Below are 22,523 nucleotides of genomic sequence, written 5' to 3' on the forward strand. Positions count from 1 at the left end.
TAGTTATGAATGCGCTGCATGATGTATGAGATACCGTTTCACAGCAGTTTTGAAAGAAGCTTTTGGCCTAAAACCATATTTTTTTCAACCCACTCAGGGTGGAGAGGTACATACAGGACGTTATAAGGCAAAATAGTCCTAAAAGAAAACATATTCTTTCCACTATTTCACCATCATCAACATTACATATTAAAACTCAGAAGGCACATGTTGGTTCACTGGTGGTTTTGGAGAGTAAATAAAATGGCTGTGTTTGTGTTGTAGTCATGGTGACCCCTGGTTCCTATCACCACCACTGTGAACCCACCAACCCACTCTGAATGACTTCTACCTCTCAACAGTTGAGTGGTCTAACCCCGCAATTCACTATTACATAACTCACAGTCTTTTCACATGATTTCAGCAATTGTTTTCTAAAATCTAACTGTAATAAAGTGTTTAGAAACAAATCTCTGAATTTACTGTAAACAGATTTTAAGGAAATTGTTTGGCAAAAAATGAAATCATATGTTTGGAGTCCAAATTTTGCTTCTTTAGTTTAGAACTGGAGTGGCAAGGCTAATGTTGCTAACAAACACTAGCGCTCAGTAGTCACCCAAATAGCCCAAAACATGTCTGTAAAAATATATTTAAAAACTTCTTTTCACCCGATTCAAACCCCTCGTTTAGTCACTTGCTGTGAATTATAAAAAACAAACGAACCCTCACCATGAAGCTTAATGCTGCAGCCAGCCGCTTCAGACGACAGGGTCTGTATTAATGCACCACGTCAGGAGCAGAAGTGCTGCTCCCGAATCAGTATTTGTGAATATGACAGTCCAAGATCAGTCCTTCTTTGTGAATACTGGCCCTGGTGAAGTTTGTACATTTCTATAGTTAATTTTATAGCAATAATTCATGCTGTGCTCAAAACCACTTCAATACATCTGCACCAGACCTGGATGCAGTTTGAGTGGGTTGAGATAAGTTTTACAGAAACGATTTGGGCTATTTGGGTGACTATTGAGTTCTAGTGTTCGGTAGCAACCACAGCGTTGTAGCTCCAGTTCCACAAAAAAGAAGAAAAAATTGAACTACAAAATGTTACCTTGCTAATCAGCTACATCTGGTGTAACTGACAAAATTATGTAAATTAAAACTGTTTCAGAACTATACCTTTAAAGACTTGGAAACCCCCCAGTGACCTGTATTGAATTTGATTGGAACTTTTGAAAAACTACAACTGCTTTGGTGTGGATTTTGGGGATGGGGCTGTTTGGAATATTGTTTTTTTCTTTAGCTTGTGAATGCAGAGGCTAAATATTTTTTTTGCAGTTGTTTAACTGTAGTAACTGTCTTCAGATCATCATCACAATGCAGAGAAATTACTCAGATGATCTGGATACTTCACCTCAGTTTGGCTTCTTTTTCTGAATGAAAAGGTTAAAAACTGTCTCTGGTGTCTACTTTATACTGAATACAGCTAAAGTTGCTGTTTTCTGTATGCTTTTGTTCACCAACTGAGGTAAGAGTTACACTAATGCCAGTTTGGTTATAGATATTAGTCTATAGGTCAGTGGCTAAGTTAGTAGTCGAGATTGGTCGACTCCACAGCGATTCCCAATAATGGTGTGATGTATTTGCATGATGTATGCTGTATTATAAAGAGACAACTTAAATAATCATGACAACTATATAAAATCGTGATTCTCTCAAACATAACGGAGTGAGGGGTGGAATGCTGCGCTACAGAAAACTTCAATAGCACCACAAATAACGTATTAAACAGCACTTTTATGCTGGAATCGTTTTATCTTCAACTCCAACAACTCTGCTCCAAACTATCTGTAGTAACAACACTGTAGATCACTTCAACTTAAACTGCAGGCCGAATGGGTGGTCATATTCATATACGTTCATGGTTGTGGTATCCTCGACCACAACGTATTCAAAACATGCCTTCATTTCCATGCACTGATTGTACAGACTAGAGCAGAGGTCACTAATAGGCGGACCGCGGTCCGAGTCCGGACCCAGACGCTGACCTATGCGGACCTGGTCCTAAAACCGATAAACTATGGATAATTATTTAATTTCGACGGGTGGTCCTATTTTAATCGGCATAAGTTTTATGGCACTGAATCATTAAGCAAGTTAGACATTATGATGTTCTGGACCTTTGCTTGAGGACATTTTCTCTGACTGGACCTTATTGACTTTTAAATAAAGACCCCTGAACTAGAGAAAGAAGGGCACATTTTGAAACTCTTTTATTTATAAAATCAAGGACTATTTGGTTTTCTATCATATGGGCCCTTCAAAGTTGGCTTTGAACCTGCATGCAGGCCCCAAACTGATCACAAACTACCTAGGAATAAAGAGCACAGAGGGCAGCGCCAGCTCCGAAACGTCACCACTGCAGCACCGCTGAGCTGGCCGTTCGGTCTCAGCTCAGCCTTTTGATGTTTGATGTTTGAGCTGAAGTCAGGATCACTGAGTGCACCATCAAAGGCACGCTGCCCCTAAATGTCCTGACTGCAGCCGGATTACGATTCCGCTGGGTTCCTGCCTATCTCGCCCAGGCACCGTCCTCATTTCCCTGCTTGGGACTGATAGCAGAGCTGCAGTTTTGGTGGCGGTGGATGTGGATGTGGTGCCGGGTGGGGGATGGGGGGCGGGCTCTAACGCACTCTGTAAGGAACAGTACGTACAGAACCGCTGCTGCTTTGTTAAGCCGTTAAGCCGTCCTGTCAGGAAAGCGCTGATGCATTTTCAAGTAATGCTCCTGAAGGAGACACCTGCAGAACTCATGGCACAGCTCTGAAATTAGGATCGACTCACGTAGCGCAGTAATTAGCCTGCATTCTTAACTTTCTCCCATAACTGCACACGCCTGTTTGTACCCTTCGCCTGCGATTTTTCAAAACATCTGCTTGTTTTGAAAATGTTCAGCTCACCATAAGATGCACTGGAAACCTCTGGGACGGCTTACATCACAATAATGCCAGCTCTTTTAGTTAGCTCCTATAGGTAGCTCTTTGGCCCCATCCCATTTTTTCTTTTTACCCCTACCCCTTGTTTTCGAGTGTCACCCTAACCCCTTGGAACTGAGTTACAAGAGCTAGTGGTTGAAATCTTCCCTATGAAATGGGACCCTCGAATAAAAAGAACATTACTTCATTATCAGCTACCAGCGCTGCTCTGTAGGCGACCCTGCCAGTCTGCAGTGACAGCAGAGGAGGGTAGAGTTCAGCTCCTCACTGCTGGGCTTTAGTTACATTTACATTTATAGCATTTGTCAGACGCTCTTATCCAGAGCATCTTACAGTGTGATCATTTTACACAGGTAGGCGATGGTAGTGTTAGGAGTCTTGCCCAAGAACTCTTATTGGTGTAGTGTAAGGTGTTTACCCAGGTGGGGGACTGAACCCCAGTCTACAGCATAGAAGACAGAGGTGTTACACACTACACTATACCAACTTTAGATACATTTAGGGCATCACATGCCTTCAAAGAGGGAGGATGACAATTATTTATTATCACCCACCCCTAATTCTTCAGTGATATGAAGCTGAAGTCAGATATTCACCAGCTTGTTGTTCTAATTTTCCAGTTCCACCTTAAATGGTGCAGCAGTTACATTCTGGCGTTTCAGGCATCAGAACTGCTGGAATATTTAAGGTTGTACGGGAAAGTTAGCTAGCTAGCTACCAAAACATTAGCATACCATTAGCGATTTTTTAAGCTTGTTATGAAGAAAAGGAGCATAATACATTGAAATGACATTGAACTAAGAGAATACAATAGTTATCGTAATTTTTAGCAGAGAAAATTCTCACGTTTGTGGGTTTCTTTGGTCTCTTGAGCAGCCATCTTGCCAGTTTTTCTTTTTTTTTTGATAGCACTCTGTTTGGGGTCTCTGAAAAACCTCTGTTTGGAGGTCCATGTAGCCCCAACACTTTGCCCTACCCCTCTATCTCAACAAGAATCAGGACACCCCACCCCTAGATGTGAACACGCAAAACAGAGGGCTACGGGCTAAGTGGTGGGGTGAGGGCTGAAATGGGACTGGGCCTGAGTACCAAAGCCTTTGGCACCAGAAAACTGAAACTGTGACTGAAAGGTCCAGTACTGAGCATTCCACTCTTATGGTTTTTGGTATCTGTTCAAGATTGGTACCAACCGAAGCTAATGGTACTCAAGAATGTTCTCCTCTGTGTTCGTTAACACTTGCAGCTGAAGCTAAAGACAGTTTAGCGAATTGTTTTCTCTTACAGTGACCAAGCATACACTGGTCTGCTGGCTCAATAAGGTCAGCACCACACTGACTGTATAACACTTCAGGTCCACCATTGGACCATCCAGAAAATTGGGCCACATTCACCAACCGTTCGTGAGAAGAAATTTCTTCTTAAAACCCACTTACGCAGTTTCCTCAAAGATTCCGATATTCACCAGAGTTTTCTTATATGGGATTTGTTCTTAGGTAAAGACAGAATCTACACACACTCAAGAGCACTTAATGATGCAAATAATTCTGCAGTTTAAGAACACGTTATGAATCTGACACAGACTTTTTCTTATGACCCTTCTCAAGAACAATAAAAAAAACAAAAAAGAAACTATGAAGATATTGAGGAATGAGGCCCATCGGCCTGCATGCAGGGGCCTAACTAGTTTTTCATCCCATTTTTAAAACATTTTTAAAAGCACATTGACTTTTATTTTGAAAAATAAATTACAAACAATTATTTTTAAAAAATCATTTAAATGACTAACCCTAATCTAAAATAATTCTGTTTTAATTGTTGTTGCTGACACTACTAGATTGATTACAGCACTCTGGCTCGTATAATGAACTGTCCGCTCTGAGGAAGCAGCTCTGCCCTCATAAAGTTGATGAAGCCCTTAGAGAAGCCGTTTTCCATTCTGACGAGCCGCTCCAGACGTTCAACAGATACACAAACTCCTCTGACACAGCTGCTTTAACATCTCTTAGATAGATGGCTTGTCCCAAAAGAGTAGCTCTGTTGTATAAGTATTTATGGTAAGGTTTAATATCAGCTTATAAACCATGAAATTGAGTCGCTACTGAAGAGATGCCAGGCTCCTCCCACAAAATAAACAATACAAAACACAGCTAGTGCAGAAGCATCTCATGCTGGAAGAATACAGCATTTAAATATGTAATTTAGGAAAATAATTACACTACACAGTCATATTCTACTATATAAAAAACTAAGATGATTTCATATTTTATTCTTTCCAGTCATTGTAATTTTAACATTATAAAGTTTGGTCAGTAGGGGGAGCAGTGCACTCACTGCCCCACCTCAAACTCTGCCTATGAGCTCAGACATTGGCTCATGGGCTGCTGAATGCTGTCATTTTATTGGCTCCCTTCCTAAACATCTGCATGAATTAGGGCGTTTTATGTAAATGATATGTAAATGAGCTGCTAGTAGGCCAGCGCTTGATTTCACGCACTGAAGCTGATTCATCATTTGCACTCAAATCTCCCCTTTTTCAAATTTCTCATGAAAGTCTTATGTATCAGATGCAGACTAGTTTGTACATCATTAAAGGCAATCAAATCTTTCATTGATCAACTTTGAGGAATAAGGGTCAATGAGTTTTTGCTCACATTTTCATACTCAGCAGAAGAAATTATGAGCTGTGTTTGATTTTTAGACATGATTCATTTGTGTGAATGTAGAAAAACTGTCCCATATACTTTGTCACTATATAGTTTGTTGCAAATTCCTGGACACTCAAATCTGGGGAGCAAATCAGTGGCTTAGTTATTGCTTTGCAATGCAGCCGGGTGTGTCCAATAGTGCACGTTCACTGATGTTGAGTGTCACCATAAGATATATAAAAAAAATTATATACACAAAATTGTTTGTATTTATAGGATACTTTCTATTGAGAGGTGTCTGTCCCAAACCCTAACCCCTACATTTACACTTGTAAAAAAGAATTCTTACATTTTCTTGTATTGTTCTAATATGCAGAGTTTTTAAAGGTCCTTTTGAAGTGAAGTTAAAGGATTTCAATTAATCAGGAGTTTTTTTAATTTAAAAAATTATTAAAAATGATGTCCCATGTTTTCACATCACTATCAAAACAGCTGCGTCCCAAACTACATTCTACTGTACTACACATACTACACGAATGAATGGACTTCAATTGGCAGTGTACCATGTATGACACAATTTAGGTGTAGTATGTGGTTTTGGATGCAGCCAATGAGTTTTAATCTGTAGGCGGAGCCTTATTTTAGCCACACCTCTACATTTTACAGCAGGTAGTGAGACTGCATGCCTGTCCCTCATGGATACACGGCGAGCAGTTAGATCACACTGTGTCCCAAAGTCTCAAAATCAGTGTGGAACATTAAGAATTGTCACTACCGAAACACATATTTTCTGCAATTAAGTGAATTTTTTGTGTTTTAATGGAAAATATTATTATTTTATGTTTGTACAGCTGTTCAAAGCTGTGTTTGCTGGTCAAGTACTGGCTAGAATTTTAGAGTTCTGCTCTAAATGAGTTAAAATTGTCACTACTGAAACATTTAATAAAGTTTCGGTAGTGTTATGATTGTTTTGTTTGTGACAAAATGGAATGTTCAATCGTTAGATTTAGTGAAATAAACAAAAATAAGGTATAGTGTCACTCAAAGCAAAAGGTTTCAAGTCCAAGTCAGTGAGTGCATTAACAAGCACTTAATAATCTGATAACTGCAGAAAATCAGATCAACGCATTTATATGCACTTGAGTAATCAGATAATGGGAAACTCCGGGTCTACATGAATCAGGCAGTAATCGGATTTCTACTTTGCAACCAGTCAATAAACTCACAGAAGAAGACGTGACGTAAATGTAACGTAAAACTCAAACTTCATGCTGCAGCTTTTTTTTTTTTAACATCGCCTCACTTTGCCTGAAAATATGAACATTCATCATCTAGAAGATGAAGAATATTTAACTCCTTCATTTCATGTTTGGTTTCAGCGCTGTTACAAAAGTGTTTCGCTGCATCTCGCGACATCCACCGTCTGTTCTCACGCATGCGCAGACTGAGAAATCCGAAAGAAATCAGAGTAAGAGTTTACATGCACTTAGAAATCTGATTCCTGAGCTAAAATCCAGCTCTCTTTATCGGATTTCTTAATCGGATTTCTAGATCGGAGTATGGTGTTTACATGACCATTTGAATAATCGAATAACTGCAGAAACCCGATTATGATCGGATTATTGAGTGCACGTAAACGCAGTCAGTGAAACATCTGGAATGAGTTTTGAACTCTGACTGCGAACCAATCCATATAGGAATAATCCATATAGGAATAATCCATATAGGAATAATCAATAATAAGGAAGTTTGTCTCAAATCAGCGCATTATTCCCCTTTATGTGGTAAAGAGAGGCTGGAAATCTGAAAGTTTCCCCTCATAACCATTCAAACGTCGTTAGGCGGGGCCTCTGGAGGGAAAACAACAAATACAGGGAAAATGTAGGGTATGGGCCCTTTAAACCATACGGCAGCCTCGGGTTGTGACGTCACCCGTCTCCCGCGGCCAATCAGGAGCTCCTCCTCGTTTTCTCGCTGATCTGGATCAGTCGGGCTGAAGCAGCTTCTCCGTGCAGTGCGGTCAGCGCTGCGCACCGCGGGACCTCGTCTCCTCGACTCCGTCTTCGAGAGCAGCTCCGTTTAACGCGTCTTCGTTCGAGAGCCGCAATGAGCGACGCCGAGGCGCGCGGCGCGGTGTAGTGGGCGGGGTGGGAAGGCCGGGTGGGTGTAGGTAGTAGGAGAACCTGAGAGGAGCAGCAGCGTTTAGCATCATCCGCGTCTCTCCATGCTCAACTCGACGTGTAACCCCATGGCGGAGCGCTGCTTCCTGCCCAAGCCCGAGCCTCCGCTGACCAAGCGCAAGGGCTTCTGCCTGGCCCGCATGGTGAGCGTGAGCGGGCGGAAGGCGGCGGGCAGCGGGCGCGTTCAGCACGGAAGCGGCGGCGGCGGTGGAGGAGTTGGTGGAGGAGGAGGAGGAGGAGGAGGAGGAGGAGGAGGAGGAGGAGGGATGCCCTTCACCATCCACTGCCACATCGGCAAGGAGATCAAACATATCTGCAGCAACTGCAGCAGGAGCACGGGAGCGCAGGAGGGTGAGTGAGAGAGCGAGAGCGAGCGAGCGAGAGAGAGAGAGAGGGGGGAGCTGGGGTCAAAACACAGGCACGCGCGCCTATACACACACGCACGCGCTCGCTCTCGTAGACGCGTGGACATCATTGTGCAGTAGCTTAACTACTGGGGAGGGGAGGAGTCGCGCTGGGACCCCTAAATCTTTATTGTTACCCCTCGCGTAGGCAAACACACAGAAACCATGAAGTGCTTCTGTTGGTTCCTGATGGTTTTCTAATATGTTTTGGCTTTTCCTGATGGGTTGATATCACATTATAAAGGACTCGAATGGCTTAACAGGTGTTCGGATTCTGATTTCAGACGCATTTGATGGTTTCCTAATATGGTCTGAAGGTGTCCTACAGGAAACTGGTGGTCTCTAATGGAAATCATTAAGCCAGTTTCCATTAGGAAGCATCAGGTCTTAACCCTGATGGTCCTAACGGTCTTATTTCAGCAGGGACGATTCATCCCTGACTCACAGAAAGATCAGTTTTCTTAAAGCAGCTCTTCAGCCCAATGAAAATATTGCTACATCTGTTGTAAACAAGCCCCCTCACCTGTTACAGTGGTCCCGCGGTGGTCTCTGAGGCAGAATGTCCTTTTTTTTTAAAAAAAAATGAGCCCCCTTCTGATGATGTATGTTGAAGGTGGAGGCTCATTTTGAGAGGTTGTTCGTGTTTGGGGGCGCCACTTGTATTTGTTTTTATTTTTTTATTAGCCGGCTAACCTTTCAACCGAATAAGCGAAGAAACCAACCTGAATTACTGCTGCATCACTCATTTGAGAGAATTCTTGGGTAAAATCCTCCTGAAGTATCTTGAAGGTGGAAGCAACTTTTGGTAGATTGGAAGTTCTTGGGTGGGAAGATTTATTTATTTATTTATTTATTTATTTGTAATTCCTGCTAGCTGGCTAATCTTTCGACTGAATTACCCAAGAAACCAACCTGAATCAATGCTACATCACTCAATTACAGAGAATTCTTGGGTAAAATCCTCTTCTGATGATGTGTCTTGAAGGTGGCAGCAAAATTTGGTAGATTAGAAGTGCTTGAGTGGGAAGTTTTATGTATTTATTTATTTATTTTTTCCTGCCAGCTGGCTAATTTTTCACCTAAGTTGTCCAAGAAACCAACCTAAATTAGTGCTGTTATCACTCATTGTAGAGAACTCTCGGGTAAAATCCTCCTGAAGTATCTTGAAGGTGGAAGCAAAATGTGAAAGATTAGAAGTTCTTGGGTGAGAAGTTTATTTTTCCTGCTAACTGGCTAATCTTTCAGCTGAACTAGCAAAGAAACCATCCTGAATTAGTGCTCTGTCACTCATTTAGAGAGAATGTTTGGCTAAAATCCCCTTCTGATGATGTGTCTTGAAGGTGGAAGCAGAGTGTGAAAGGTTAGCAGTGCTTCGGTGAGAAGTTTTATTTATTTATTTATGTATTGAGTTTTTATTTTCCGCTAGCTGGCTAATCTTTCAGCTGCATTATGCCTTTTACAAAGAAACCAAATGAAGTTGGTGCGATATCAACAGTGCCAGCTAACACTGTACTCGTTAGCCTCCAGCTCAGCAGCTAGTGCTGTAACATTCCCGGTGTTTGTGTGATGTTTGTGTGATGCCTGCTGTTTATTGCAGTGGTGGATGAAAACAATGCAAGCTGGTGAGTCAGAGGGAGCTAAAGCTGTGCTACCCATTTCAGCACAACACAACAAATAGGCTAGGTTTAGGCTGGAACGACACCAGTTACCTTCCAACACTACACGCTACTGGATCGTCATCATTTATAACTCTTAAGTCTTAAATATGTAGTCTTATATAAACACTTATGTTGGCGTTAGATGCCAGTGGGTGGAGTGCCCTACCTGGAGAGCATCAACTGGTTTGAGACCTAGTAATAGTGAGTAAACACGTGAATTACTTTGGCTGTTTTTTGATTCATTAAAAGTAATTTTTTTTTGCGTTCATCCTAGTCACAACACTGTCAGTGACTGTACAGTCATTGACACAGTCACAAGAGCGAATGCGCAGAAGGACAGGAGGCTTTGGAGATTCCATACGAAGACCAACATGTGCGTTTATAGACTGAGAGAGGGTCTTGCATTCAGAGAAGGCAATGGAAATACCCCACAAAGACAGAAATACAGACTGGAGCGTGCCTTGGGGGGAGGGCGAAAGAACCACAGCTCACACACACACACGGCAGATCATCAATGAATGTTGATCGTTGACCCAACTCTTGCGCTAGCCTTCGACACCCCACACTAAAGGGACAGCTTGACCGCATAAACAATGCTGTGCTCAAAAATTAGGTCAGTTTTATTGTTAATATCAATGAAGTAGCCAGTTTCTGCTTTGGTCTGCATGCGAACGGCAAACGGCAGTGTTTTAGCTTCGGTTTGTTCTGGTTACAGCCACTTTCCAGTTTGTGTGAATGGATAAAATGGGGTAGATTCATTGGCCCAAGCTGGGTGATTCATCTCAAGGGAAATTCCACCGATTTTTTAAAAATTTCCGCATAATTAAATGGTGAAGACGTAAACAAAGTCATTGAGAGTGGTTTGGTGTGAAACTTGGAGTCGGAATTGTTCACAGTGGTGGTGATAGGAACCAGACGTCCACCTACTGAATACTGAATACCGGGTCTGAAAAAAGACCCAAAAGCTGAAGCTCCTCTTTTGCCTGCCGTCGTTGTATAGAAGTCAAGTTTATTGGACTGAAGCTCGACAGAACTGTAATCAGACCAGAATAAAACATGTTTGAGATTCTAATGAAGCCCCACAAAACCCCCTCAAGGCTCTGAAATCTCTCCTCTCTCTGTTCTCGGTTGAAATGAGATCAGAATGTGAAGCCCAGTCACTCTCGGAGCTCTCTGGAGCGCTCGTGTTTAAGATTCGCTCTTTTTAGATGCATTTTTGAAGGAGAGCACGGTTTCTGAATGTAAATATGTGGGAAGTTGCGTGGTTGCTCTTGTTGTTTTGGAAAGCGCTCTGGCCTACTTTCTCCCCTCCTTTTTCCCATCTGCAGAACTCGGCTAATTCACCGCGGGACTGTCTTAATGGATTTTTTCCCTTTTCTTCCTCCATTTATGCGCATCCCCCCGACGAGTTTCCAGCGCAGGAGAACTTCAGAGCGCATGCTGATGGGTTGTGTTTTGATTTTCACTTTTTGGTCTGTTTCCCTTTTTATTTAGCAAACAATGCATTCACATTAATGAGCTCGAACTAAAGGGCAGTTTCTCCAAATTTTCATAATTTCTGCATAATTCAGTGGCTGAAATTTGAGTCATTCAGAGCGGTTTGATGTGAAGTGTTTCATTGTAGAGAGACTTACTGACTTCTTTACAGTGGTGCTGATAGGAACCAGGGGTCACAATGTCTACAACACAGATATAGACATTTTAGATAGATAGGAAGGAAGGAAGGAACGAACAAAGGAAGGAAGGAAGAAACGAATGAACCAACAAAGGAAGAAAGGAAAGGAAGGAATGAAGGAAGGGAGGAAGGAAAGAAGGAATGAACGAACAAAAGAATGAATGAATGAATGAACGAACAAAGGAATGAATGAACGAACAAAGGAATGAATGAACGAACAAAGGAAGGAAGGAATGAAGGAAGGAACGAACAAAGGAAGGAAGGAATGAACAAACAAAAAAAGGATGGAATGAAGGAAGGAACGAACAAACAGGGAGGAAGGAAGGAAGGAACGAACAAAGGAACGAAGGAAGGAACGAACGAACAAAGGAAGGGATGAACAAACGAAACAAAGGATGGAATAAAAGAAGGAACGAACAAAAAAAGGAAGGAACGAACGAACGACTGAATGAATTAATGGTTTATTGGTCCTGAGGTGAAATTGCAGTGTTACAGTACTGAGACATATAATTACACATAACTTTGCATAAATTAGGCTGAAATAAAAATAGGAATAAAAAACAGAAGTAGAAAAATAGACATAAGGTAAAGTAACTATGACAGAGTGGGAATAGAAGTACATCTATTCGCATATTTACACAGCATATAAGACAGATTTGTTGTATTTACCTGACAGCAGGTGTTGCACTAAGTGGTGTGAGGTAGTTTTATTTAGTATCCAAAGCAGCCAGTGAACCCACACACCTGTCTTCTGAGTTTTTATATGGATGTTGATGATGGTAAAATAATGATGCATCTGAAAAATAAGTTGCTTTGAGGACTGTTTTACTTACAGCCCTTCTACCATGAATGGACTATAAAATATACATTTTAGGCCAAAATATTCTCATCGTAACTTTCTGTGAGGGAGGTTTTAACAGCGTTAAACCCCTCAGACGTCTGGTTCCCATCACCACCACTGTAAACAATTCTGACTCAGTAAGTTTCTCCAAAACAGAGAATTTCAGATCAAACCACTCTGAATGACTTTGTTCAAATATCAACTATTAAATTATGCAGAAAATAAAAAAAATCAGTGGAATTCAAGACTTTTAAGGTCACAAACATTGTTTATTTGTTTGTTTGCTGGTTTCAAGCTTCTCAGGGGTTTTTTGTCATGAGGCGTTAAGCTGCTAACCGGAGAGGGGTCGGTCTTTAATCAGGCTACGTGAGATAAAAGCTGCAGTCAGTTCTTGGCTGTGGCCGCTGTATTAAAAGTGCACGTTCGTGTCTTGTGCTTTGTAAGCATTTCAAAAAGCATGAAGACATCAGAAACGTCACAGTCAGTCAGCGTCTGGGCAGATAAGAGCTGGGCATTGTGTGCTTTGCATTTCAAACGAAGGAGCTGCTTATGCGCAATGACAGTTTCAAGCTAAATGTAGATTTCCTGTCAACTGAAATTTTGCATTTATTCTGACAAAATTGATTTGACCACTTTGTTATGCAACGCCTGTTCTTAGGGCTTTGTTTAAAAGCGTTTGCTATTGTTTCTTTTGAGTAGTGCTTTTCTGTGCTTCTTAAGATTCGTTTAGGGTGTTTTTCTACTGCACAAGAAAACTGGAACTGTGTTTTTTCCATTGGCTGTCGGTTCAGTACAGAAGATTCCAGGTTTAGGTTTTTAGTGTGTGCTAAAGATGGGAGTCAACATGAGTTAATGATGCTTTACGTTGTTCTCTGTCTTTGGAAACACTTGCAACTGAAGAAAACCTCAACTTAGTGAATTCTTGACTCTTCCAGGTGAAGATAAAGTCACTAAAATATGGAAGCCCACCAGGTAGAGGAGAAAAAACTAGAATTCTTATATTTCTCTGTTTCTATCAGCAGCATGTTAAAATTGTGGCTTAATATCTCAAAATACTGATTTATTCCCTAAAGATTTTGACTTATGTCAAAACAATGACTGTTTTTCAAAACATTTACTTAAACTGCAGTTTTCTGAACCTTTTGGATTACTATGCTGAAATGATAAATTCTCAAGATAGTGATTTTTCTATGTTGAAATAGTGACTTCTGTTCCTAAAATATTGCCTTTATATCTGAAAATAATGAGTTTCTCAAAATATTGATTTATAATCTCTAAATAATGACTTATTTTCTCAAACTACCGGCTAACTATGTAGAAATGATGACTTTATTTCACAAAATAATGACTTATTATGTTGAAACAATTATTTATTTTTCAAACCATGTAATTATTGTTTTTAAATAATATTGTCTCAGACTATTGGTTTTCTATGTTGAAATAATAACAAGTGAAAACAAGTGAAATAATAATAACAAGATATAGATTTTTGAATAAAAATGTTGAATAATCACAGTTTTTTAAAAATATTGACTTACAATCTCTAAATAATGACTTATTTTCTCAAACTACTGGCTAACTATGTTGAAATGATTATTTTTTCCTCAAAATATCGACTTGCAAAGCCAGAATAGTGACTTATTATTTCAAAATAAAGACTTTTTATCCCATACTTTCTTGAAATTTAATTACTGTTGTTGTTGTTTTTGTTGTTGTTGTTGTTGTTATTGTTGTTATTATTATTATTATTATTATTAGTAGTAGTAGTAGTAGTAGTAGTATCTCATAAGTAATTATTTTGAGAGGCTAAGTCAATATTTTGACGTACTGCTACCAGAAACAGAGAAGGAAGGAAAAAAAGAATCATAAGTGACTGTTTCTCCTCTATCTGGCATGACTGGGCTTCAGTACCAACATGACTAATAAGTGCACCAGAATGCAAACTACAGTGCTATACTGACGTGTCTGTTGCTGTTTTTAGAATTATTAATGTAACTGTGATGACATAAGTTAGGAGTTAAGTCAGGAAATGTGGGCTTTGTTTGATTCTACTCATGATTCTGTGTAACTGTAGGTATTTTTTTGTGTGTACGTGCAAAAATGTGTGCTATATAAAATTACTGGCAAGGTAGCTAATCAGCCAAATTAAATGATTTACAGTGGCATAAAATTTACTACAATTTACTATAAAAAGTAGTAAATCATTATTGTCCTAATTGTGATGGCTCCAGCTGCCTCTCAAGTAGGAGGTAATGAAGGTCAAGCTGGTTTCCACTTGTGTCGATGATTGTTTTTGAATCTACAGGGGAAAAACATCCTTTGAGTCCGACTGGTATTGTTTACCATAAAATCAAATCCGAATTTCCTAATTCCGTGAAGGAGGCCAAGTTCCCCTCTCTTTCTTGCCTTTTGAGTCATGATGATGTCACTGGGTTGAATGGTCTGTTGGGGCCTGGTATTCCTGTAAAGGATGACGTTAAACGCTGTGCCCATATGTGTGTTGTTTGTCAGCTTCGAGATGGTAGGCTGAGTAAGCAATGCCCAGAAGACCATGCTGAGATCAGGCCCTGGCAACCGTAAGACTCCCGCGTATTAGGCAGCCTACAATCTCTTTAGGATCTCCAGCATAATGTGATCGTATTCATCTTAATCGGAGCGACCCTGAGTGGTTAAGGATGTGTTAAGGAAAGTGGTGCTGTGGTTGGTTTTGGTTTTGACAGGTATTCTCAGTACTAATAAGTATTCTCAGTATTTTTAAAGCTGCACTATGTAAGATTTGTTTGGTTAAATTGAAAGTAGGGCATTACTGAGTCAGGAGAATTTTAAAATACATGCTAAAATATGGTGTCTGTTCACTGCAAGTTGCCCTGTAAAGCCAGAAAGGGTAACACACAAGTCAGAGGTGTCGGGTCAGGTTTTTCAGTCCACATCATACATATTAATGGCACACGCACAGGCTTGAAAAAGAAGGTCCGGTTCGATGTTTAAGTCTCAAATGCAAAAACAGTATTTTACTGATGAAGATATGATCACAATAGTACAAACCCAATTCCAAAAAAGTTGGGACGCTGTGTAAAATGTAAATAAATGTAAATAAAAACAGAATGCAATGATTTTCACATCTCATAGAACCATATTTTATTCACAGTACAACATAGAACTTGTCAGATGTTGCTGCCATCAAGTTCTAAATGAGTTAATATTTTTCATAAAATGGTAAAATGTCTCACTTTCAGCATCTGATATGTGTTCTGTGTTCTATTGTGAGTAAAATATGGGTGATTGAGATTTGCACCTTCTGTTTTTATTTACATTTATTTACATTTTACACAGACAGCGTCCTTCACCAAGTTTTGGCTGAGTTCTCTTTGAATTCTCTTCCAACACACTCGCAGTCATCCAATTCATCCACTTGGGGAAGGGGTCCGAAGCACAACCCACATTATAAAATGCTCTTCCACACATTGCACGCAGTTACACAGTTCCACCCATATTGACATAGTGTAGCTTTAAAATGGTCTTTTGGTTGATTAACCTTTTATTCTCTGGGGTATATTTTGATTTGTCCACCTGAATTTACATGACCAAATCGTAAGGCAAATTATTCAGTAACTGCATGAAATAAATGTAAATTTTATTTATTTATTTTTTATTTTTTTGGAAAAGCTCCCCTCAAATTAGCATGATTTTATGATCATACACATATTGCTATATGCTTACAATTTACTGCTGAAAGCCCAAAATTTTAGACGGTTTAAAATTACATTACCCATCTATCTGACTCTCATATGACACCCACCTTTTGAATACAGCTTATGAAATATGAACGTTATTAAGAATATGATGAAGTACGTTTTGGAACCCTGGTGGGTTGAAGAGGTTAATGATGTCATTAATTAATTATGTACGGAATATGTTTTGTTTATTTGTTTGTCCAGGGTCTCTGGGCTTTTAGCTTCACAAACCTAGCAAATGTAATTGACCGATGTTGGCATTCTGTGTATTTAAACTGTATAATCCTCTATAACATGATGCATGCAGTCATAGTGATTGGATAGATTGCTGCACACTACAGAAAGCATAGGGCATGATATGGCCTCTGTTTTATTGCTGCATAGAAGGAGAGACTGCTGGTTGCACATAATTGGTTGCGCTGTAACGAGGCGAATGGTTTGATGAGTGCGTTAATTGAAAAACAGTAGATTGTTTAATCAATTATGGTTCACTTCCTTTAGTTACAGTGACTGTGACTCCGATACTGAGTGTTTTTTCGCAGAGCTCTGCTGCATGTTGTCGTTTTCTTACCTCTTTCGCATGTCTTCCTCTTTCCTCCAGCAGAGGACTTCGAGCGACTGGCTGCCATGCGGTCCGAGTCCCTCGTCCCCGGCGCCCACACGCCACCCCTCCGCCGCAGGAGCAAATTCGCCACTCTCGGCCGACTCTTCAAACCCTGGAAATGGAGGAAGAAGAAGAGCGAGAAGTTCAAACAGACCTCTGCAGGTAGGAACCTCACTGTTTTTCTCTTGCTACGTTTTTGACCACATGCTTGACCGATGAGTGACTGGATTTATGAAGGATCATCTTGGTTTATTAATTAGAATGAAATGTAATTGGAGTAACTGAGGAATGAAATTGCCTATGCCGGACCCATACCTGTAACTTTGAGACCAGACTAGACCAGGCTAATTTCGAACCTGACCCGAACCAGCTCACACTGCTGCGGAACAGCTGCATTCACGGTCAGAGCATTGCTGAAGAGATGACGTGCCAGTTCTTCTGCTATTATAGGCCAGAATACTACAGCTGGCCTGAATACCTTGTTTATAGGCCCGAATAGTATTTTATACAATCCACTGGATCCCATGTGTCAAACATAAAGCCTATGGGCCACATCAGGCCCGTGACGCAGTCCTGTCCGGCCCACAAAAGCATTTTAATTTTCTATTATTATTTGCCTGTTTCGCAATGCCCTGCACTACATCATCATCAGCTCAGCAGCTCAGAAATTGAACGCAAGTATTAATAAACTTGAAGCAAAAAAAAGATGCCAGGTGTCTAGTTCAGGCAGGTTTAGGTAGACTGAGCTCCTGGGGACATTTCCATTTTGAAATAAGTATTCATGTAATATTTCAAGGTCTACTACAAGTGCCTGTATTTTACTGCTGAAGTTTTTGCGTGATTTGAATAAATAATGGCCAGTTCAGGTAGTAGCACAACATTAATTAAAAATTAAATAAAAACATTTTTTTTCTCTGGCCCACAAATGTGTTGAGATTTTTTTTATGTGGCCCCTTCAGGGGTTGAGTTTAACACCCCTGCACTAGATACTAAGGATGCAACACAGTAGAATGATCACTTTAGTCATTACCATCATGCTTTTAGTTCTGTTTTAGGTTTTAGTTCAGTTTAGTTATTTTATGTGGTTAGTTTGCTGTTTTTTTATCATGGAAAGCAGCAGTGACCTCATTTGTAATAGCATTAAAAGTTTGTTACTTCTCTCTGTATTGGATCTTCAGTTTGAGGTTTGTTTATGAGAAATGAGAAATTTAGAAAGTTGTTTCTTTTCTGAAGTCTTCAGTTAGAACGTTGTTGTTGAGAAGCGTCTGAGCCTTTGGAGGTTTATCTGCGCCTTTGTACCCCTGCTGTTTTTCTGCTGATTGACACACACACACCCCTCGCTACTGACGCTCACCACAGAGCCCTTGGGAAGCGAAGCTCGAGCTGTGAGTTTTAGAATTGTTTATTTGTTTGTTTGTTTTTCTTGTTGAGTTTTTGCTAGTCCAGCTTGTGCCTCTCCGTTCTCCCAAATGTGGGCCATCGATCTCACGGCTAACCTTGAATAGCATTGTCTCTGTTGGAAAATACCTAAACCGAGCTGAATCGATGGTGTCCGAGAACTGAGAGAGCTGCATTTAGTGCTGCGTGAGTAGGAAGGTATTGCATGGATGGAACCTGCGCTCGCAACCCGCCTCCCACTCCATTTCCCGTGCTGGAGAGAGGAGGGAGAATATGGGTTAAGCTGTCAGGCTGTGCTGCGAGGCGAGTGAGGCAGCGGAGAATCGATTTAGGGAACGCGCCAGCGTTTTCGCCAAGGCAGCTATTTTTACCCGGCCTTTGATGTATGGGGTTCGGCAGTCCAGAGCTGTCAGGGTCAGGTGGAGGGGAGGGCGCAGGAGCCCTTTGCTTACTTACACGCTGCCTGATCGATTGTGACACAGCGAGGTGCAGAGGGAAGCAGCGCTCCTCCGCATGCCCCTCTGATCCGGAGAGGTGTGGTTGGTGAACTCGGCTATAAGACCACTGAGTGAAAGCTATGCTTTTGAAAGCGAGGTACCTCGTATGACTCGTCCACGGCCCGATCTGAAGCCTTGGGAGATTACCACAGATGGTAGAAGATGTTGTGGTAACGTCCTTTTTCTTGTTGAATAGGGCAGCAAATACCATTTTTACTGCTATTAAGTAATAATAGCAAATAAATGAACCATTATATCAGTATACCTTCTGTGCCTGTCCACTCACATCAGGGCATCGCCATCTGTGCAACAAACATCACTTTCTTCAGTGCTGCAGTTTCTTCGGTGCAGTTAAACAATAGAGACTATGTCGCTGCCTCAGCTTCCTGTAGTGTATTGCAGTCTGTCAGAATGACCCTATGCAACGTGTAATAGAGTGATTTTTCAAGAGGACCACCCATGCTGTCAAATAGTCTGGAATATTCGCCCCAATTTAGGTTTATCCAATTGCACCCAATAGTTAGGACTCCCCCAAGCACACAATGCCACCGGTGCTGGGAGGGCGAAGGCTAACACAGGCTTCCTCCGAGACCTGTGAAGCGCCACCGCATCTTTTTCGAACTGCCGTTTACGCAACGTCACTGGACAGCCGAATGCGCTCGGAGGAAAGCGCCAACCGCCAGATCTGTTACGTCAGCTAACAGACGCCTGCGCTGAACAGCATCACGTTGAGTGATGGGGAGAGCGAGGACAATTGTGCTCTCTTGGACCCCCAGCCACGGATGGCTGTAGCATCACCAGGGATTGAACTTGAGATCTCCTGATGATGGGACCAATGCTTAGATCAGGGGTCTTTAATTAAAATTCAATAAGGTCCAGTTAGAGAAAAGTTCCTCAAGCAAAGGTCCGGAACATCATAATGTCTAACTTGCATCATGATTCAGTGCCATATACTGTTTAGTGAAGTAGCCTAGTAGTTATATCAGCATCTTATACAGTCAACAACTGAATAATCAAATCAAATAAAGTACAATTCAGTCATATTTCAACAACATTTATAGTCAGTTTTCTGTTTTTAGAGCACATCATGTGAAATAACTTCCCTCTGACTCACTTTCTTCTCTGACTGCTGTTTCTTGCCTCATCCCTCCCCTGTGTGTGCGTCACTCACTCGACTCTCAGTGCTCATCGTAATGCACAGATCTGATTGGCTGAGTAGCATCACGTGTGGTATTTACAACGCATGCGATTGGTCTGTGAGTTTCCCGGGCCGCTGTAGCGAAACCGTAAAGACTAGAAAAGCTACGCCGATTAAAATAGGACCACCCCATCGAAAATAAATAAGTCTCCGTAGTTTATCAGTTATAGGCTCAGGTCCGCACAGGACAGTGTCGGGGTCCGGACTCGGACCGTGGTCCGCCTATTAATGACCTCTGGCTTCGATGGTTGCACCGCTTGGGAGCCTCTGCTGTAAAATAATCTTGATCAGTTGTCCAGTCCTCTCTGTAATCGTTCATTTTTGCGATATACTTCTACAGGTACAGAGCCTTTTATTCAAGAACCTACTGGAGCATTATTCTTATGTTTCCTAGACTTTCTTTGCACTGTTTCAGTCAGTGTGGGAGGAGTAGATTACTGAATTATATTCACCGCAATATTCACTTCATTCGTTTAGCCCTGGTACTTTGGTAAGCATCTGTGTTTTTTGTGAACAAAAGTCTCTGAAACAGTCAATATCTTGACTTGTGCTGTTAAAGTGTGTGCAAGCAAAGCCTTTCTCTTTCCCAGAAGGCAAGCGAAGCCTTCAGAGTCTTCATCACAAACTCTTGAAAGAGTTTGAAAGAGGTAGAAAGTTGCTGGCTACTGTCAAGAACTATAATAGCTAACTTTGTTGATTAATCACAGCAGCTCTGCTGTTCACACAGATATATGTCGATTCTCACAGTTCCCGTAGAAGACCACCTTTGGGAAATGCCAGTGCGTATCTGTAGAGTCAGACTGTGAAAGCTGATCTCTGATTAACTCCAGACTAACTGTGATCACACTTAGGAAGAAACAAAACATGATTCCTACATCAGCAAGTTGATACATACAGCATGTGATCGGCTATTCCTGAAGAACCATACAGGGAGAGCTCTGGTTACCTCTTCTGAGACACTTCCTTCCAGCTCAGATCTAGACTCATGTTCCTTCTTGTTAGTTAAAAGCACAGCCAAAAATGTCTCTCCAGCATTGAAGTTTTTGTGGCCCTAGAGTACCTCAAATCTTGGAGTGAGGGCTTGATGGTTTATGATGCTGTTATTGGTTTCCATCAGCATGTCCAAGTCCCATTTTTGGAGTAAAACTGCATCTGGTTTAACTCAAGTAATTCTTAAGTTCTTGATTTAAATCAAGCAAGAAAAACATCAATACGGGCAATATAGCACAGAGGACTGTAACCAGGCTGGCGTTTCACAATGTTGATTAAAAAAACAGAAGAATATCTTTGGGATCTTGATGGTATTGCTGACCATAATATAGCCACCGAGTCTTGGATGCTAATGTCAAATAATAGTGTCCATTTTTTTAACTTTGCTGTTAACACACATCGACAGACATTTAACATATAACAAATTCACCTTGAGATTGGGGCTTCACTTAACATACATGTTGCAGGGACAGAACACATACATCTTCACATTCTATACCTCCATACACATATACACACTAACTGAGGTAAACAATAACAGGTTTCCGTCTTCTTATAAAAATAAGAAGTTTAATTGTAGCTTATCAAATAAACATGCTTGACTTTTGGTAACCATTGAACAGTCGTTGGCGGATTAGGCTTCATCCAATTAATAGTGATTCATATTCTGGCAAACATCAACAAAAAATGCTGTATGTAACACTGGTCATTAGTAAACATGTGTTCAGGCAACAATAATGGGTCCAGGTGAATATGAACTTTTCAGAAGTTTCTCCAGCTCCTCTTTAACATTCTTCCAGAATGTATGTATTTTCGGACAATCCCAGAAGACATGAGTACAATCACCGACCATATCACTTTCTCCCAGCATCTATTGGTAGAATCTTTTTTTTTAAAACACAAGAAACCAGTGGGGTATGATAGTATTCTTTGTCAATTATTTTTGTTGAAGTTCAGTTCGAGACTCTCCAGTGTACATTTCTTTCATACATTGCTATAGGAAATGTGCGTTTGTCTACGCAAATCTACAATGACACCGTTTTGGCTTTTGTGGCGCTGTGTGGATTTCTCCTGAAGTCTCGGAGGACTGAGGATTGACTCACAGTCGTGCAGTGTTCACACGGCACAGAGAGGCGATGGTGAATCTCTGATTGACTCATCAGTAAACAGTGGCGCTCTCGCTGTGATTGGCGGCAGACAGTCTTGGAGCAGTGACAGCCTGTCAGTCAGTGATTCAATCAATCAGCCAGTCAGTGAACTGGTTTGGCTCTGGACTCCAGAAACATCAGCATTTAAGAAGTAGCTCATACAGAAATGCTAATGTTGCTAACAGCGCTGCAATGATTAGTCAATGAAGTTGATTAGTCATTGATGATACTGATTTTTGGAAAAACATTGGTGCTTCATCTATTTAAAAATGTAAATGCTCTGCAATGCTCTGCACCACAGGTGCTGCAGTTCCTCTCCACTTGGCTACGTGATTTGAGAGACAGCTTGATGGTGCTAGTCCTCACTGGCTAGAGGCTCTGCCAACCATGTAGACACAAACTGTAGTGAGTAGAGCACATTAGGCCTCCTGAATCAGCATCAGGATGTCCTAAAATGTACACTGTTCAATAGACAGCATTTAGAAGAGGCATTTAACTAGTGCAGCTCAACAGCCTCACTTCTGGAACAGTCTTATCTATTGGTAAAATAAGTGTGGTATTAATGTAGAATATCACAAC

The 22,523-nt window shown here is 41.0% G+C and overlaps 1 protein-coding gene across 1 annotated transcript in view; it reads left to right on the plus strand.

Annotated features, from left to right (window-relative positions):
- The window catches only part of LOC118826685 (phosphatase and actin regulator 1-like), a 120,125-nt gene that overhangs the window by 36,802 nt on the left and 60,800 nt on the right, over positions 1 to 22,523 (plus strand). The window contains exon 2 of the mRNA XM_036597716.1: positions 16,711 to 16,875. Within this exon, the coding sequence (XP_036453609.1) occupies positions 16,711 to 16,875 (165 nt within the window). The remainder of the gene's footprint in view (positions 1 to 16,710; positions 16,876 to 22,523) is intronic.

This window comes from Colossoma macropomum, unplaced genomic scaffold (assembly GCF_904425465.1).
Source record: "Colossoma macropomum unplaced genomic scaffold, Colossoma_macropomum, whole genome shotgun sequence".
NCBI lineage: Eukaryota > Metazoa > Chordata > Actinopteri > Characiformes > Serrasalmidae > Colossoma > Colossoma macropomum.